The sequence below is a fragment of the Aedes aegypti genome, chromosome 1, assembly GCF_002204515.2.
Source record: "Aedes aegypti strain LVP_AGWG chromosome 1, AaegL5.0 Primary Assembly, whole genome shotgun sequence".
Lineage (NCBI taxonomy): Eukaryota > Metazoa > Arthropoda > Insecta > Diptera > Culicidae > Aedes > Aedes aegypti.
This window is the reverse complement of record NC_035107.1, coordinates 136,000,251-136,015,898: the sequence shown is the minus strand read 5'-3', so window position 1 is coordinate 136,015,898 and position 15,648 is coordinate 136,000,251. Positions and strand designations below refer to the sequence as shown.

The window sequence follows — 15,648 nt, the reverse complement described above, 5'->3', positions numbered from 1 at the left end:
GGAAGTGGTGGAAAAATGAACAGGGGTGGTAAAATGAACACCGTGCCTTTTACCGAGACAAAACGAATTTCGATGAATTTTTATCACGCACGGACGATTTAGAGCATAAATCTGAGTGTTCGAGTTGATACGTAGAAGAATTGAAGTGAAAATATCAACAAAAAAAAACAAAAAACCACTCTGGAAAATTAGAACTGACGTAACTTTTAGCTCGGAAGACTTGAGGTTTTTTAGTGACGTGAATATCGTTATGATATGATGTCAAATCTGATACCTTTAGAATTCTTTTTGAATGGGTTACAATCATTAATGGATGTATTTTCGGAGAGGCAATAATTTTTTTAGAAATATTTGTTTTGCTCACGTTTTTTTTTGCATGGTGTTCGTTTTACCACCAACCGCTGTTCATTTTACCCACATAGTGCAGGTAAAATGAACATTTGCATCGCTTTTTGATAGCGATGAAAATATGTGAAAATTTAGCTATTTTAGTCTGAATCCATGTCGCTGCTATAGATTACATCCCTATTTTTGATGTTGTGCGATAGAACTATACATTTTTCTCGTTTTTCTATCAGAAACGAGATGATTTCCTTAAGATGTTCATTTTACCACCCCTTCCCCTACAAGCTTTGCCAAATGTGCAAATATTTCACTAGGCATAAACCAACAGACAAACATCGGTTTCAACACCAACCAAATCTATGCGATGACAAACATTTGTTTGGCTCTGTATCAATCCATGCCAAATATTTGCCATAGTGTACTGATAGCTTTAAAATCATTTTTCTTGGGCTGTAAGGTACCGCTAGACTAGTTTGATGCGTATGGACTCAATGCTTTTAATTTTAACCGTTAACATATATTATCACTTTCCATTCTTTCGATATTGTTTGGTTTGAGACACCTGCTCACGTTCTTCCTTTATTATGCTAGTCAGTGGTCTTCAATCTGTTTGTTCCAATTTCTTTGAAACACTTCCAAAAATCGGATGAGAAATCTAGTGACGTATATTGGGTTATTCTTTAACAAAAAATGAAACGGATAAAAAGTGCTAGCAACAGAATACAGATCCCTTACTTTAGAAATATGAAAAATCTTTAGAATTTACTATTTTTATGATTTCTTCAATCGGTTTCAAAAGCTCAAGAAGACGATCATTCATTTTCATTCATAATCCGTTCAATTTTTCACCGTATAAGCTTTCCTTACTTTAGCAAATCCGTTTTTTTTCTTTACCCAGGATTAAAAATATAGTTTTAGAGAAATTAGACGAATATACGGGTGTTATTCGGCCGAATATTAAGATTTTGTTTGGCCGAATATTAGGTTAATATTCGGCCGAATGTTCGGCCGAATATTCGTTTAGCCGAATAGTAATTTTCTAACTATTCGGTATTCGGCCGAAGGCCGAATAGTGGTATTCGGTACATCTCTACTATGAATGGAGAGTTGCGCGAAGAGTGAAACCAAATCTACCTATCGAACTATCAAACCGTCTACCTATCGAGCAGACCAGCAAAACAGATAGGGGCTATTTTCTAGAGATGTACCGAATAGCACTATTCGGCCTTCGGCCGAATACCGAATAGTTGGAAAATTATTATTCGGCCAAACGAATATTCGGCCGAATAATGACCTAATATTCGGCCAAACAAAATCCTAATATTCGGCCGAATAACACCGTCTAATTTCTCTAAAACTATATTTTTAATTCTGGATAAAGGAAAAAAACGAATTTGCTTAAGTAGGGAAAGCTTCTACGGTGAAAATTTGAACGGATTATGAATGAAAATGAATGATCGTCCTCTTGAGCTTTTGAAACCAATTTGTAGAAATCACAAACACAGTAAATTTCAAAGATCTTTCGTATTTTTAAAGTAAGGGATCTGTATTCTATTGCTAGCACTTTTCATCTATCTCATGTTTTGTTAAAAAATAACCCAATATACGTCACTAGATTTCTCATCCGACTTTAGGAAGTGTTTCAAAGAAATTGGAATAAACAGACTGCAGACCACTGACTAGCATAATACAGGAACAACTTGAGCAGGTGTCTCAAACCAAACAATATCGAAAGAATAGAAAGTGCTAATATATGTTAACGGGTAAAATTAAAAGCATTGAGTCCATACACGTCAAACTAGTCTAGTGGTTCCTTACAGCCCCAGAAAAATGATCATAAAGCTATCAGTACACTATGGCAAATATTTGGCATGGATTGATACAGTGCCAAACAAATGATTGTCATCGCATAGATTTGGTTGGTATTGAAACCTATGTTTGACTGTTGGTTTATGATAATAAATCTTCGAGCTGTTTAGTAGAATACCTATAAGTAGATGAAAAAAACCGAATTTAGTACTATACCATTTAATTCCACTAGAGTATGTATCCTTTGACAGATACGCGTATTTCGACCTCAACTGTAAGGCCGTCTTCAGTGTCGTGTACTAGACTCGACTACTAGAAGTCGAGTCTAGTACACGACACTGAAGACGGCATTACAGTTGAGGTCGAAATAGGGGAAAAAGGGCAGTTTGGCCACCTTAAGAAAAAGTCAATTAAAGTGCTGAAAATATTATGGAAACTTTGGGTTTTTGCGTGATTTCCAACAATTCTTAGATCAATACACTAGATCTGTATGATTTCCGTTGTCTTATAATATTCCCGAATGAATGAGAAATTTTTCAAAATTTGTATCTTTTTTAGACGATTTTTTACCGATGGGGTGAAATGAGCACCCTATATTTGGTTGTAAAATTATCTCAGATATTCTAAAAAATCAATTATTTTTTTCACCACACTTGAAAGTTACTAGTATTTATAAACACTCCGTGCAAAAAGATTGAATTTTAAAAATCATTCTAACACTCAAATTTTATAATTCTGAAATGTTGGAATTTGAAAGAGCCATTCGGGGCAATATGGGCAGTTTCGAACATCATTTATTTATTTTTCTTAGAGTTTAGAACACTGACTTCTAGGATGTCTATTGCTTCATTTCCTTGTCAGCTTTGGGGTTGCATGTTATTTCAGATGACATTTCAAGAATTTGTGCAGTTTTCAAGGGGTGCTCATTCCACCCCATTGGCCAAACCGCCCCGACTACCCCTACGCGTATCTGTCAAAGGATACAAACTCTAGTGGAATTGCATGGTATAGTACTAAATTCGGTTTTTTCATCTACTTGTTGGTTTATGCCTAGCGAAATATTTGCACCATTAGCAAAGCTTATAATGTTAGCTTAAGGCTCATTTGCAGAGAATGCCTTATGTATTGAGCAGCACCGTAGTCACCTTAATGCAATAGATCGGAGAAATTCTTACATTTTTTTAATATTTGGCGTCAAACTCCATAGAATGTATGAAACGAAAATTTTAATGTATCATCATTTAAATAAATTCTTTGATTTTTTAACTTTTCTTAAATAGTTAATTTTGTTACTATTCGGTCACTATTCGGCCTATTTGGTCGAATATCAGAATTCATTATTCGGCAGACCGAATATTCGGCAAAATCAAAATAATCGAGATATTCGGCCCGAATATTCGGCCGGCCGAATATTCGGTACATCTCTACTATTTTCGAAGACGAAGAAGAACAACCATTCAAAGAAGCTTCATCGCGCAACTCTCCATTCATAGACTCTGCTTTCGAGGTGGTTGATGAGTTCGTCTACCTCGGATCCTTGTTAACGGCTAATAACAACCTTGATCGTGAAATATGGAGACGCATCATCAGTGGAAGTCGAGCCTGCCAACTATGGGCTCCAGAGGAAGCTACGGTCGAGAAAGATTCACCCCCGCACAAAATGTACCATGTACAAAAGACCGGTGGTCCTCTATGGACATGAAACATGGACCATGCTGAACCTGCCCTTCAAATATTCGAACGACGGGTGCTTAGGACCTGAGACGAGACTCGCGAAGACGGTCTTCTTTTTCTGTGATTGCTGAGTTTTTTTCTTATTCCGCTTTGTGTTTATATCAATTATGCGCATGCTGTTCAAATCCTCACATGAACTTCTCAGCAAAAAATGATTGAGTTTGCATCACATCGAATCATAGATAGCCGTTTGAGTGAAATTTCATGCCAGCAAACGTAGCAGACATTAGAAATAATTAATCTTCTGCTTAGATTTATCAGCAACTTTGGAAAAAACTGCTCCGCCGACTGAGGTTTTTAATAACAGTTTACTTTGAACACAATACTTTTCACTTTTTCAGCCATAAAAACGGTGGGCTGCATTTGACGTTTCGTGAGAGGGGAAACTGGGCTGCATATGACGTTGATATTTTTCCTCTTCGCGAGTCTCTCTCAGCTTAGGACCATCTTTGGCGGTGTGCAGGAGAACGGTGTGTGGCGGCGGAGAATGAACCACGAGCTCGCTAAGCTCTACGGCGAACCCAATATCCAGAAGGTTGCGAAAGCCGGAAGGGTGCGTTGGGCAGGGCATGTTGCAAGACTACCGGACAATAATCCTGCAAAAATGGTGTTCGCGTCGAATCCGGTCGGTACAAGAAGGCGTGGAGCACAGCGAGCGAAGTGGCTTGATCAGGTAAAACAAGATCTGGTCTAGAGAGCGTGGGCCAAAATCGAACTTGGAGGGAAACAGTCATGAACCGAGTTCGTCTACCTTCGTTAGGGACATTTCGAAGTAAGAAACACGTGAATATAAGGTGCGAGTAGCTCTCTTAAGAATGATTTAAGATATATTTCTCATTCATCAAACAGCGCACTTCACATTGTAGAAACATTCATTGTTGTTCTGTACCGTTTATGCGGTGGCCTTGCGGGGCTTGGCAACCTGTCCCTCACGGAAACCGTTGCGGAACTTGCGGCGCACAACCTTCAGGTAGCGCATGCGGCCAGTTCCGGTGGTCTTCCTCCTCTTGGCCTTGATGGACCAGTTGTCTAGAATGTAGAAAAGAAAAACAATCGTTAGTGACGTCCTGTTTAGATATGAAATAAGGTGTAATACAGTTCTATGATGTTATCTTATTTTCTTAATACGATAACCAATGTTCTTGGGGAGAACGACGTTATTCGTATCCTGTTTTAAGATATTTGATATTCGCCCCAAGTTGTATGATAAAAACATATTATGTTTCTATCTACTAATATCGAGAGAGGCGTTTTGAATGAGATAACCTGATAATTTGTTCACTTGTTTTTCGAGATATGTCAACCATTACTGTTTAAATTCAACCTTTGCAAAAAAATGATGTATTTTTTATTTGAAATTCAGAAACTTTATGATTTTTGCACTCATTTCCTTAAGAATTTCTGCATAATTAATTAATCCAGAAATTCCATGAAAAGGAAGTCTAACATGAACTTACTTACGAAGTGAGGAACGCAGGAAATTATCCGCATCCTTATTTGTATGTGCCACAAACATAAATTCTGGAAATCAAGCTTCGCTTTCACATTTTAAAAATCCAGCACGTACTTTTTCTTCTTCTTTTCTTCTTTCTGGCGTTACGTCCCCACTGGGACAAAGCCTGCTTCTCAGATTAGTGTTCTTATGAGCACTTCCACAGTTATTAACTGAGAGCTTTCTTTGCCGATTGACCATTTTTGCATATGTATATCGTGTGGCAGAGGTACGAAGATACTCTATGCCCTGGGAATCGAGAAAATTTCCTTCACGAAAAGATCCTCGACCAGCGGGATTCGAACCCACGACCCTCAGCATGGTCATGCTGAATAGCTGCGCGTTTACCGCTACGGCTATCTGGGCCCCACGTACTTTTTATTGATGCCAATCATACCAATCCAATATTTCGCACATATTTTCTACACAGCTGACAGATTTTAGGTGCTTTCTTGTATGGAGACTGGAAATACAAAACATATGGATTTTTACCGATAATCACATGTGGATCTATCGCCTAGATTTCCATTTTCTTCAAAATTGTAGTTCAGGATTTCTTTATGATTCCAACTAAGAATTTTCTTTGCAAAAATAAGTTTTCCCATAATAGATCCCATGCAAACTTTGAACGGCTGGTGCTAAAATATAGTTTCTCCGATCGAGCTGAAATTTTGCACAGTTGTTATGGGATTTTAATGCAATCCAAAAAGTGGCCTGGAGCGAGATTCTAAATTTTTCATAGAACCGTGTCCCAGGCTAATGTCCACTTCGAATGAATTAATTATTTGAAATGGGCATCAATTCTATCATTGACGCAGAATAATAATACCACCACTACAGTTTACGCCTTTGGTTTCCATCTGGGAGGGAGAAACCAATACAAAATTTCTGTACGTCATAGGCCTTTTCATGTGACAGATCCGTCTATGCATTTGTTTACATCGGTGGAGCACCGGTGCTAACACGGGCCTGTCATTTTCATAGAAGAACTGTCAAAGTGCTTCCCGATCAGCTGATTTGAGACGTCATGTGAATAGGCCTATAGTGAGCCGGGATTCCGCTGTCACGAACTGTCACTGTGAGCCCAGATTTCAAACATTGGACTAACATGGAAAAAGCACGTAACTGATTAAAAAACATTTTCGCATTTCATCAAAAGTGACAAAAATTGAATGAAAATCAATTCATGCACATAATGCAAGTAATGTCACGTGAGCACCTTTCGACTGATTGAATATAAAGTATTGAAAAACGCATGGTTTTACTTTTTCCAATGTAAATTAATATTTGGTGCATAGAAAACTGTGGCCCTTTTTGCATGTTTGTCAGGAAAGATCGAAAATACACAACAAAAGATAACTAGCGATTTTTCCCAAGCCTGCCTTGATTGTTGTTGGCAAGCTGGAGTTATCTTGCAGTTCAAACAAACTTTGTTCTATATTTCGTGTGTAGTATCGGTGCCTCCCTCCCAGGTTTCCAGCATATGGGCTAATGGATTATGCCCTCCCATCGCAACAAGGTTGCATAACCAAGGGGAGGGATTCTGGAAAAAACTTTTGTGGATTTTTTTTTTAAAACACCCACACGTTAATGCTTCCAGTGGGCATTTTGCCCTTTCAAGGAAGCACCACACTAGACAACGGACTAGCATGCAACGCCCAATGGTACAGTCTGAAAACATTTCTCACGAAAAGTTTTCCGGCCTGCAGCGGGAATCGAACCCACACTCCTTAGCACGATGCGGCTAAATGCCTGTTGACACTAACCGCACGGCTACGAAGCCCATATGCTGGATGATTTCCAAGAACAACAGTAACCGGTTGAAAAATTAGTGGAACAATATCGAGAGAAGATTAAGAAACACACTCTTGGCAATTTTCAGCGTAATTTCTATGATAATTACTGAGGGTAGTAACGTTGGAGTACTCAAGGATTGCCTGGAGCAAATTCTGTGGAAATTAATCTAAGCAACTCTTGAAAAATCGCTGCAAGTATTCGGATAATTTGTAGAGAAATCTGTAACTAGAGGGTAGGGATCCCTGAAATTATCTCGGAAGAAAACTCTAAGGAAATCACTGAAATTTCTGAAGCTTTCCTAGCAATCTGAGCAGATATTCATGAAGAACATGTGAAGTAGTCGCTTAATAGTCTACGAAGGTTTTTCTGGAGACTATAGAATTAGGCAGCAATATCTACAGTAAGCAGAATAATGAAATAGAGACTTTAGAGATCATTTTGGATTCAAACAGCCTTTGAACACCTTCCATTGAAAAAATTGTTTTAAGACTTGCATTAAAAGAGATACCAAGTCGCTAAAAAGAGTCCTGCTACCAGCCCTGCAAGTCGAAACCGTGGCAGCTAAGAAGCATTTTTCGATCTGCCATACATAATAATATCATTGTTAAAATTAAAAGGAAAATTAATTGTTTTTCTTTTGTTTTGAACTAGAGATGTACCGAATACCACTATTCGGCCTTCGGCCGAATACCGAATAGTTAGAAAATTACTATTCGGCTAAACGAATATTCGGCCGAACAGTCGGCCGAATATTAACCTAATATTCGGCCAAACAAAATCTTAATATTCGGCCGAATAACACCCGTATATTCGTCTAATTTCTCTAAAACTATATTTTTAATCCTGGGTAAAGAAAAAAAACGGATTTGCTAAAGTAAGGAAAGCTTATACGGTGAAAAATTGAACGGATTATGAATGAAAATGAATGATCGTCTTCTTGAGCTTTTGAAACCGATTGAAGAAATCATAAAAATAGTAAATTCTAAAGATTTTTCATATTTCTAAAGTAAGGGATCTGTATTCTGTTGCTAGCACTTTTTATCCGTTTCATTTTTTGTTAAAGAATAACCCAATATACGTCACTAGATTTCTCATCCGATTTTTGGAAGTGTTTCAAAGAAATTGGAACAAACAGATTGAAGACCACTGACTAGCATAATAAAGGAAGAACGTGAGCAGGTGTCTCAAACCAAACAATATCGAAAGAATGGAAAGTGATAATATATGTTAACGGTTAAAATTAAAAGCATTGAGTCCATACGCATCAAACTAGTCTAGCGGTACCTTACAGCCCAAGAAAAATGATTTTAAAGCTATCAGTACACTATGGCAAATATTTGGCATGGATTGATACAGAGCCAAACAAATGTTTGTCATCGCATAGATTTGGTTGGTGTTGAAACCGATGTTTGTCTGTTGGTTTATGCCTAGTGAAATATTTGCACATTTGGCAAAGCTTGTAGGGGAAGGGGTGGTAAAATGAACATCTTAAGGAAATCATCTCGTTTCTGATAGAAAAACGAGAAAAATGTATAGTTCTATCGCACAACATCAAAAATAGGGATGTAATCTATAGCAGCGACATGGATTCAGACTAAAATAGCTAAATTTTCACATATTTTCATCGCTATCAAAAAGCGATGCAAATGTTCATTTTACCTGCACTATGTGGGTAAAATGAACAGCGGTTGGTGGTAAAACGAACACCATGCGTGAGCAAAACAAATATTTCTAAAAAAAATTATTGCCTCTCCGAAAATACATCCATTAATGATTGTAACCCATTCAAAAAGAATTCTAAAGGTATCAGATTTGACATCATATCATAACGATATTCACGTCACTAAAAAACCTCAAGTCTTCCGAGCTAAAAGTTACGTCAGTTCTAATTTTCCAGAGTGGTTTTTTGTTTTTTTTGTTGATATTTTCACTTCAATTCTTCTACGTATCAACTCGAACACTCAGATTTATGCTCTAAATCGTCCGTGCGTGATAAAAATTCATCGAAATTCGTTTTGTCTCGGTAAAAGGCACGGTGTTCATTTTACCACCCCTGTTCATTTTTCCACCACTTCCCCTAATGTTAGCTTTAGGCTCATTTGCAGAGAATGTCTATATATTGAGCATCACCGTAGTCACCTTAATGTCAAAGATCGGAGAAATTCTCAGATTTTTTAATATTTGGCATCAAACTCCTTTCATAGAATACATGAAACGAAAATTTTAATTTTAAATTTAAATAAATTCTTTGATTTTTTTTCTTATTTTTTTAATTAGTTAATTTTGTTACTATTCGGTCACTATTCGGCCTATTCGGCCGAATAACAGAATTCATTATTCGGCAGACCGAATATTCGGCAAAATCAAAATAATCGTGATATTCGGCCCGAATATTCGGCCGGCCGAATATTCGGTACATCTCTATTTTGAACCAATTTGGACGAGTAAATGAATGTAGCTCTATCATATGAATGTAATCTACTGAACACAAAAAGTTTCATGCTGATTGGCTGTGTAAAACGGTGTTTAATCCACTATGTCTACAACTGGCGTATGGCCAAAAACCGGTGCTTCTCCCCTAGCCCGATATTCTTATGTTTGAAATACATATTTCTCGCGTTGAGTATCATACAAGCGTATCTGCAGTGATCGACTTCTCTTCTTCGATTTTCTCTTTGCATTATTTCAAGGAATTCAATCGATTTTCGAAACATTTTACGGTTCAGTACGATGAAGGATGATGAATACTTTATACTGAGGCAAAAATAACAGTTGAAAGCAGTCGCTCGGCCAAGTTATTAGCCAAAGAGAAAATCGATGAAGAGAAATCGATCACTGCAGTTACGCCCTTATGATACTGAACGCGAGATTTTTCCGATGTGTTCTTCAAATTCTCCATTATATTCAGCCGGTCATTTGAATTTCCCAGGTTTTTCCCGGATGGATGGACACCCCAAAGGAATTTCTAAAACGGACACCTGGAGAGAAGCCTGACAGTTTTCCAGAAGAAATTGCTAGAAGAATTCTTAATGCTTTTCTTAGACGAATCTGAGAAGGAATTTCAGGAGAATAATCGCCTAAGAGTCTCGGAAGATTTTTTTGGAGTCTCTAGTTTTCTTAACTGGGACTCACAACAAAAAAAATGTACCAGGTTTTGTGGTGGGATGTACTATAATTATACTAATTTGTTCTGAAATTCCATGGTAGTGGGCGTAGCCAACTAAAATAGTAATTTTTACCACAGATTTTTGTTTCCGTGTAGGCTTGTACAGGCTTGGATGCGATAGTGTCTTAAAAATAGAAACTTTTGAGACCTTATTTTCTCCAGGGATTCCATCATTAAATAACCCATTACGATTCGAAGATTTTTTAGGAATTTAGCGATTCTGTTACGGACTTCTCAAGAAATTTCTCCATGATTTTCGTTCAAGATGCCTTCAGATATAACACAGAGATACCATGAGGAATTCATTCGAAGATTCTTTCAACAACTTCTGAGAGAATTTACAAATCATCCGTAAATTTATCTAGTGATTTTTCCATCGAATGAAGATTATATTCAAGATTTTCGTTCGGGACTACTTTCAGAATTCCAACAGTAATTTCTCAGGGGATTCCTACAAAAAAAATAGTGCAGAATTTCTTTCAGATTTTAACAAGGAACTTATCTAAGGATACCTGCAATACTCCAGAGATTCTTTGTATGACTTCTTTAGGAATTCCATCAGGAATTCTTTCAGGATTGTCTCCACGGAGAGGCAAAGGATTTTTTTTAGAAATTATAGATATTCCTAAAAATACTCGGGAGGTACTATAATAGGACTTCTCTCATGAAACTTCTGTAGAAATATCAGATGAACTCCTGCAAAGTTCTTGAAGCTCATGAGGAAGTTTTCGAATATTCTCTAAATAAAGACAATCCCTATTTAAGATTATGCAGGATTTTAAGTAGAAAAACATCGGACGGAATCTTATCAAGTAACATGTAGGAATGATCGTTACAATGATTGGGATAATTCCTGTAGTATGTATTTGGTGGTGTGAAACCTACTTTCGAAAAATGCATGGAAATTTTACTTGAGAAATGTTTGGAAGACCTGCAAGAATTATTCCAGCATGGAATGGAATTTATGAAGTTTATGAGGAATCCCTGGACGAATTAGTTGAGGTATTCCTGGAAAATTCTCAACAAATTCCCTGGAACAAATATTGGAAAAATGTTTTGAGCAAATCCCTATAAAAATGACTGGAATAACATGTCGACGTATAAACTTTTTTCAATTCTGAAATTAGCCATTGCATATATGTTATTGGTAGACAGCAAGAATCTTTGTAAGATCTCCTAGAGTAGCAACTTAAGAAAAAGGTGAAATAATTACTGGAAAAAATTTGTGGCAAATCCTAGAATGTTTCAGAGTTATCATCAATAATAAAAAAATAAGCGTAAGACCGCTCAAGTTGAGGCAAATTCTGGAAGAATTCTTCTAAGCTTCCACGCTAATTTTGGAAATAATTTCAGGGAAAATAAATGGCGAAATCTTCCGAGAAACTTCATGCTTCGGAAAGCTGTTTGAGGAGACCATCATAGTAACCATGAAATTCTGTCCATGAGTCGATATCGAGTCAAAGAACATGGACTCAATAAGGTTTCACTGTTATTTTTTTTCTTCTATATTTGCTGGCTTTTTTAAATTAATAAAATCACTTCAATCTCAAAAATATGACTAAATTTTTTGAGGAATAAATACAAGAATTTTCGTCAAATTTTTTTTTTTTCACTAATAAATGAACAAAATTAAATTTATATCAAGTTCGAACTAATGTTCTCGAAAAAAAGTTTAACCTTCCAGTCGTCGCGTGGTTTTCCACCGTCAGAACCATCACGCTGCTGTTGTGAACGAAAAGCGAGTTTTTACTTTCAACAGTGTTGAACAAAATATAAAAGCACGACGACTGAAGTGTTAAGACCAAACACTTACTGGTAGATTCTTGCAAACTTCAAAGCATGAATTTTATACAGAAGAAAGATTTTAACAAACATGAGGCGGATTAATAAATAGTTCATACAATTTTATACCGAATTCTCACAAAAATCATAGTTTCCAATGTTTAATATCCAAATTCACTTCGTTCGTTTCCTTGACCTGAGATTTGTAATTTGTTTTATTGATTACGTTAGCCTGTTAGTCATACTGTATATCAGGTCAAGGAAACGAGAGTTGAGATATAGTTTGTAAACTGACAGGGTATCGTAACGTTAATAAATTACAATTACAATTAAATTTTACGGAAAAGTTGGGCAGAATTCTTACCAAATGTTAAGATTTCACAAATTTTGTAGGATTCCACATCCTAGCCAGGGTTATTACCGAATCCAGAACATGATCCTGGGAAAGGTTTTAAACAATCATTGATGAATTTCTTACAGCAGAAAATACTTCTTCAGATTTTAGAACAGGATTTTATAATGACTTTATATTGGATTCTGGAGGAACTCTAAGGATAATGTTCATAATCCTGCGCTAGATTCTTACAAAACCCGGGAATTCATTCTTAGAAAATCCTGAAGAGGGGTTTTAATTAATACTTGAGGTTCTGACAGAATCCAATACAATTTGTTGATAGAATTCTAAGACTTTTTTCAACTAGGCTGGCCATTTGCCAAAATAATCGTGGACAACACAGGATTACAGCAAGCACAGGATTTTGATGACCAAATAGTGATCAAAATGTGAAGAGTACATAGCATATTTCCTCGTATAATCTCAGAAGAAATTCTAGAGTATCTGTATGAACTCAGAAATCCTAGCGATCATCTCGTAAAATCCATAGTTGAATAAATAAAAAAAAACTAATGATTCTTTGTGGATATTCTTGGAAGAACTCCTGTAGGAGCCTTGGGAAGATTTCCTTTGGCACCAACTGGGAAAATCAGAGGAAGAATTAGTCAAAAACTATCTGGAGAAAGCCCTGGTACTCCTGTGAAAAAAATCCTTGTGGATATTACAGAAGGTAGAAGCATTAGAGTGCCCAAGGACTTCCTGTTGCGAATTCTAAAAAAATATCCAGGCGTTCCTTAGAAATTTGGCGGTGGAGGAATTGGAGGACATTTTGGTGAAATCACTAGAATTCCTGACGCATTTCTTGGAGGAATCTGTGAAGTAATCTCATAAATGAATGAATGAATGAATTTTCTTTATTAAAGAGACTTTCAGCCCTTGGGATAATCTCATAAAGTTTTTTTTCTGTAATCTGTAGATTTTGGCATCAGGATTCGTTGCAAGCAGAAAATAAGGTAAAATTTTTAGAGACTACCTTTATTAAAATAAAGCAACTTTCAATTCCTTCCTTTAAACTATACATTTGAAGACTTAAAAGGAACCCCGCTACCAGCCCTGCATAGAGAAAGGCTTGTTTGTAAATGGAACAGTAGCTTCTAGAATTCTAGAAATTCAACAAAAAATCCTAAGCATTGACGATACGCCCTTGTTATGCCGGAACCCAACACTGGGCTATCTTCCAACGGAATAATGTTTCCTTACTCTTTAATGAAACGACACTGACAAACATTCGTTTCATTTTGATCGGTAAGATTTGGTGTTTAATCTACGTCTGTTCCACAGTTCGAGGGAAACCAATGATTCCCCCGAAAAGTCTATTACTGGAAGAGACGATACTATGAGCACTAAATTCATTGAGATACTTACAGGAACGGATCTTGGCCGCCGGATATCCGCACTGGGAGCAGGTGTGCTTCTGGATGTGGTAAGAAGACCGACCGCAACGACGACACAGCGTGTGGGTCTTATTGCGACGTTTTCCAAAGCTGGAAGTACCCTTGGTCTGGAAGTAGAAAGCAACGGGTCAGTTTCGGCTTCTCGGATCGACGGTTCCCGTAAGCGAATTACAACATAACCTAATATTTTGTTTACATGTCAGAGTTAATGTTTTGAATCACTATTTTCGGCAAGTTCGAAACTTTCAGTCAAGAATTTTATTAAAACATACGATCAAACTTCGGAACAGCAATTTTACACTAATAGATGCGGATAATCACAAGATTTATTTCACATGCAAATGCATTTCGTCAAAACTATCGCAGCCGTATCGCACACTCAACACATCAGATTTTGTAATTCGCTCACAAGGACACCGGTAAATTGCAATTCCTCTGATGAATATTATCAAGCACCAATAGTTATCACAATTTTCACTTAAAATAGCACAATAAAACATATATTAACCATTTTGTAGCCTTAAATGCCAAGCGGTATCGAATTTTAAGTGCGAACACTTTTCTACAACAAAACGGAAAGAGAGATTGTCATTCCACCGGAAACGAGGCTGACGTTTCGCTATCGCTGGCCTGATTTCAAGAAAATTATTTGTACGTTGCAGGCAATCAAACCATTGCGGGGGATAGGACGCTGGCATATTTCACTTCTACACGGGGAAATCAGACTACTCAAAAATAAATTCTTTTAACTAAAATTTTTACCCACACAGCAAAAAGTAATATAATTTGCATCGATGTAATTCATATCGATGTACAAAAAATCCGATGTAACCGCTAAATTTCAAATAAAAAATAGTTTTTTTTGGATGTTATATTACATCGATTTGAAATTACACCTAAACAACGTTACAATTCTCCATTACATTGATTTTTCGTATTGCTGTTTGCATTTGAGATGCAAATCCCCGGTCAACCATATCTTCAAATTTCTTCACATTTCTTTAGGGTTCATTCACAAATTTCATAACGCTAAAAATGGTCATTTTCAACACCCATCCACCCCCTCATAACGCTTTTTGTATGAATGATTCACAAATTTTGTATGAACCGTAACATCACAAGGACACCCACCCACCCCCTTCAGCGTTATGATATTTGTGAGTGAGCCCTTATATCGAGCTTTCAGACGCTCAAATAACAAATAGATAGCGATCGTCATCGATTCATAAAAAAATAACTGTGCATACAGAATATTCGATAAATGTTATCAAAATTTCGATACCAAAATAGCGGGCATCCTCTGCTTAATCGACCTTTAAAAAAATAATCAATAATCAAAAACGTTTGTGGGGTTCCATGGGACCACCTTAGGGTTCATTCACATATTTCATAACGCTGAAAATGGTAATTTTTGACTCCCACCCATCCCCTCGTAACGCTTTTTGTATGAATATTCTACAAATTTTATATGAGCCTTAACACCAGCAGAACACCCACCCACCCCCTTCAGCGTTATGAAATTTGTGAACAAGCCCTTATTTATTTATTTATTTATTTATTTATTTATTTTATTTTTGAGAATTCATCTGATACAGTTTGTGTTTCTAGATTTCTAATATTGTGATATGGGATTCCTTACAGCAATTCAATTGGACAAGAACTAACATTTAATGATAATGCGAGACAAACAACAACTTATCAAAGAAGGAAAATTGCAAAAAAAAACCTCCGAAGT

The 15,648-nt window shown here is 36.7% G+C and overlaps 1 protein-coding gene across 1 annotated transcript; it reads right to left on the bottom strand.

The window, feature by feature from the left end:
- Nucleotides 1-4,678: 4,678 nt before the first annotated feature.
- Nucleotides 4,679-14,559, bottom strand: LOC23687618 (probable 60S ribosomal protein L37-A). The gene is made up of 3 exons (XM_011494916.2): nt 14,422-14,559; nt 13,885-14,020; nt 4,679-4,917 (listed from the first exon to the last, which is right to left on the bottom strand). Exons 1-3 carry the CDS (start codon nt 14,422-14,424, stop codon nt 4,781-4,783), a joined length of 276 nt encoding a protein of 91 aa, XP_011493218.1. The 5' UTR covers nt 14,425-14,559; the 3' UTR covers nt 4,679-4,780.
- Between the last annotated feature and the right edge of the window lie 1,089 nt (nt 14,560-15,648).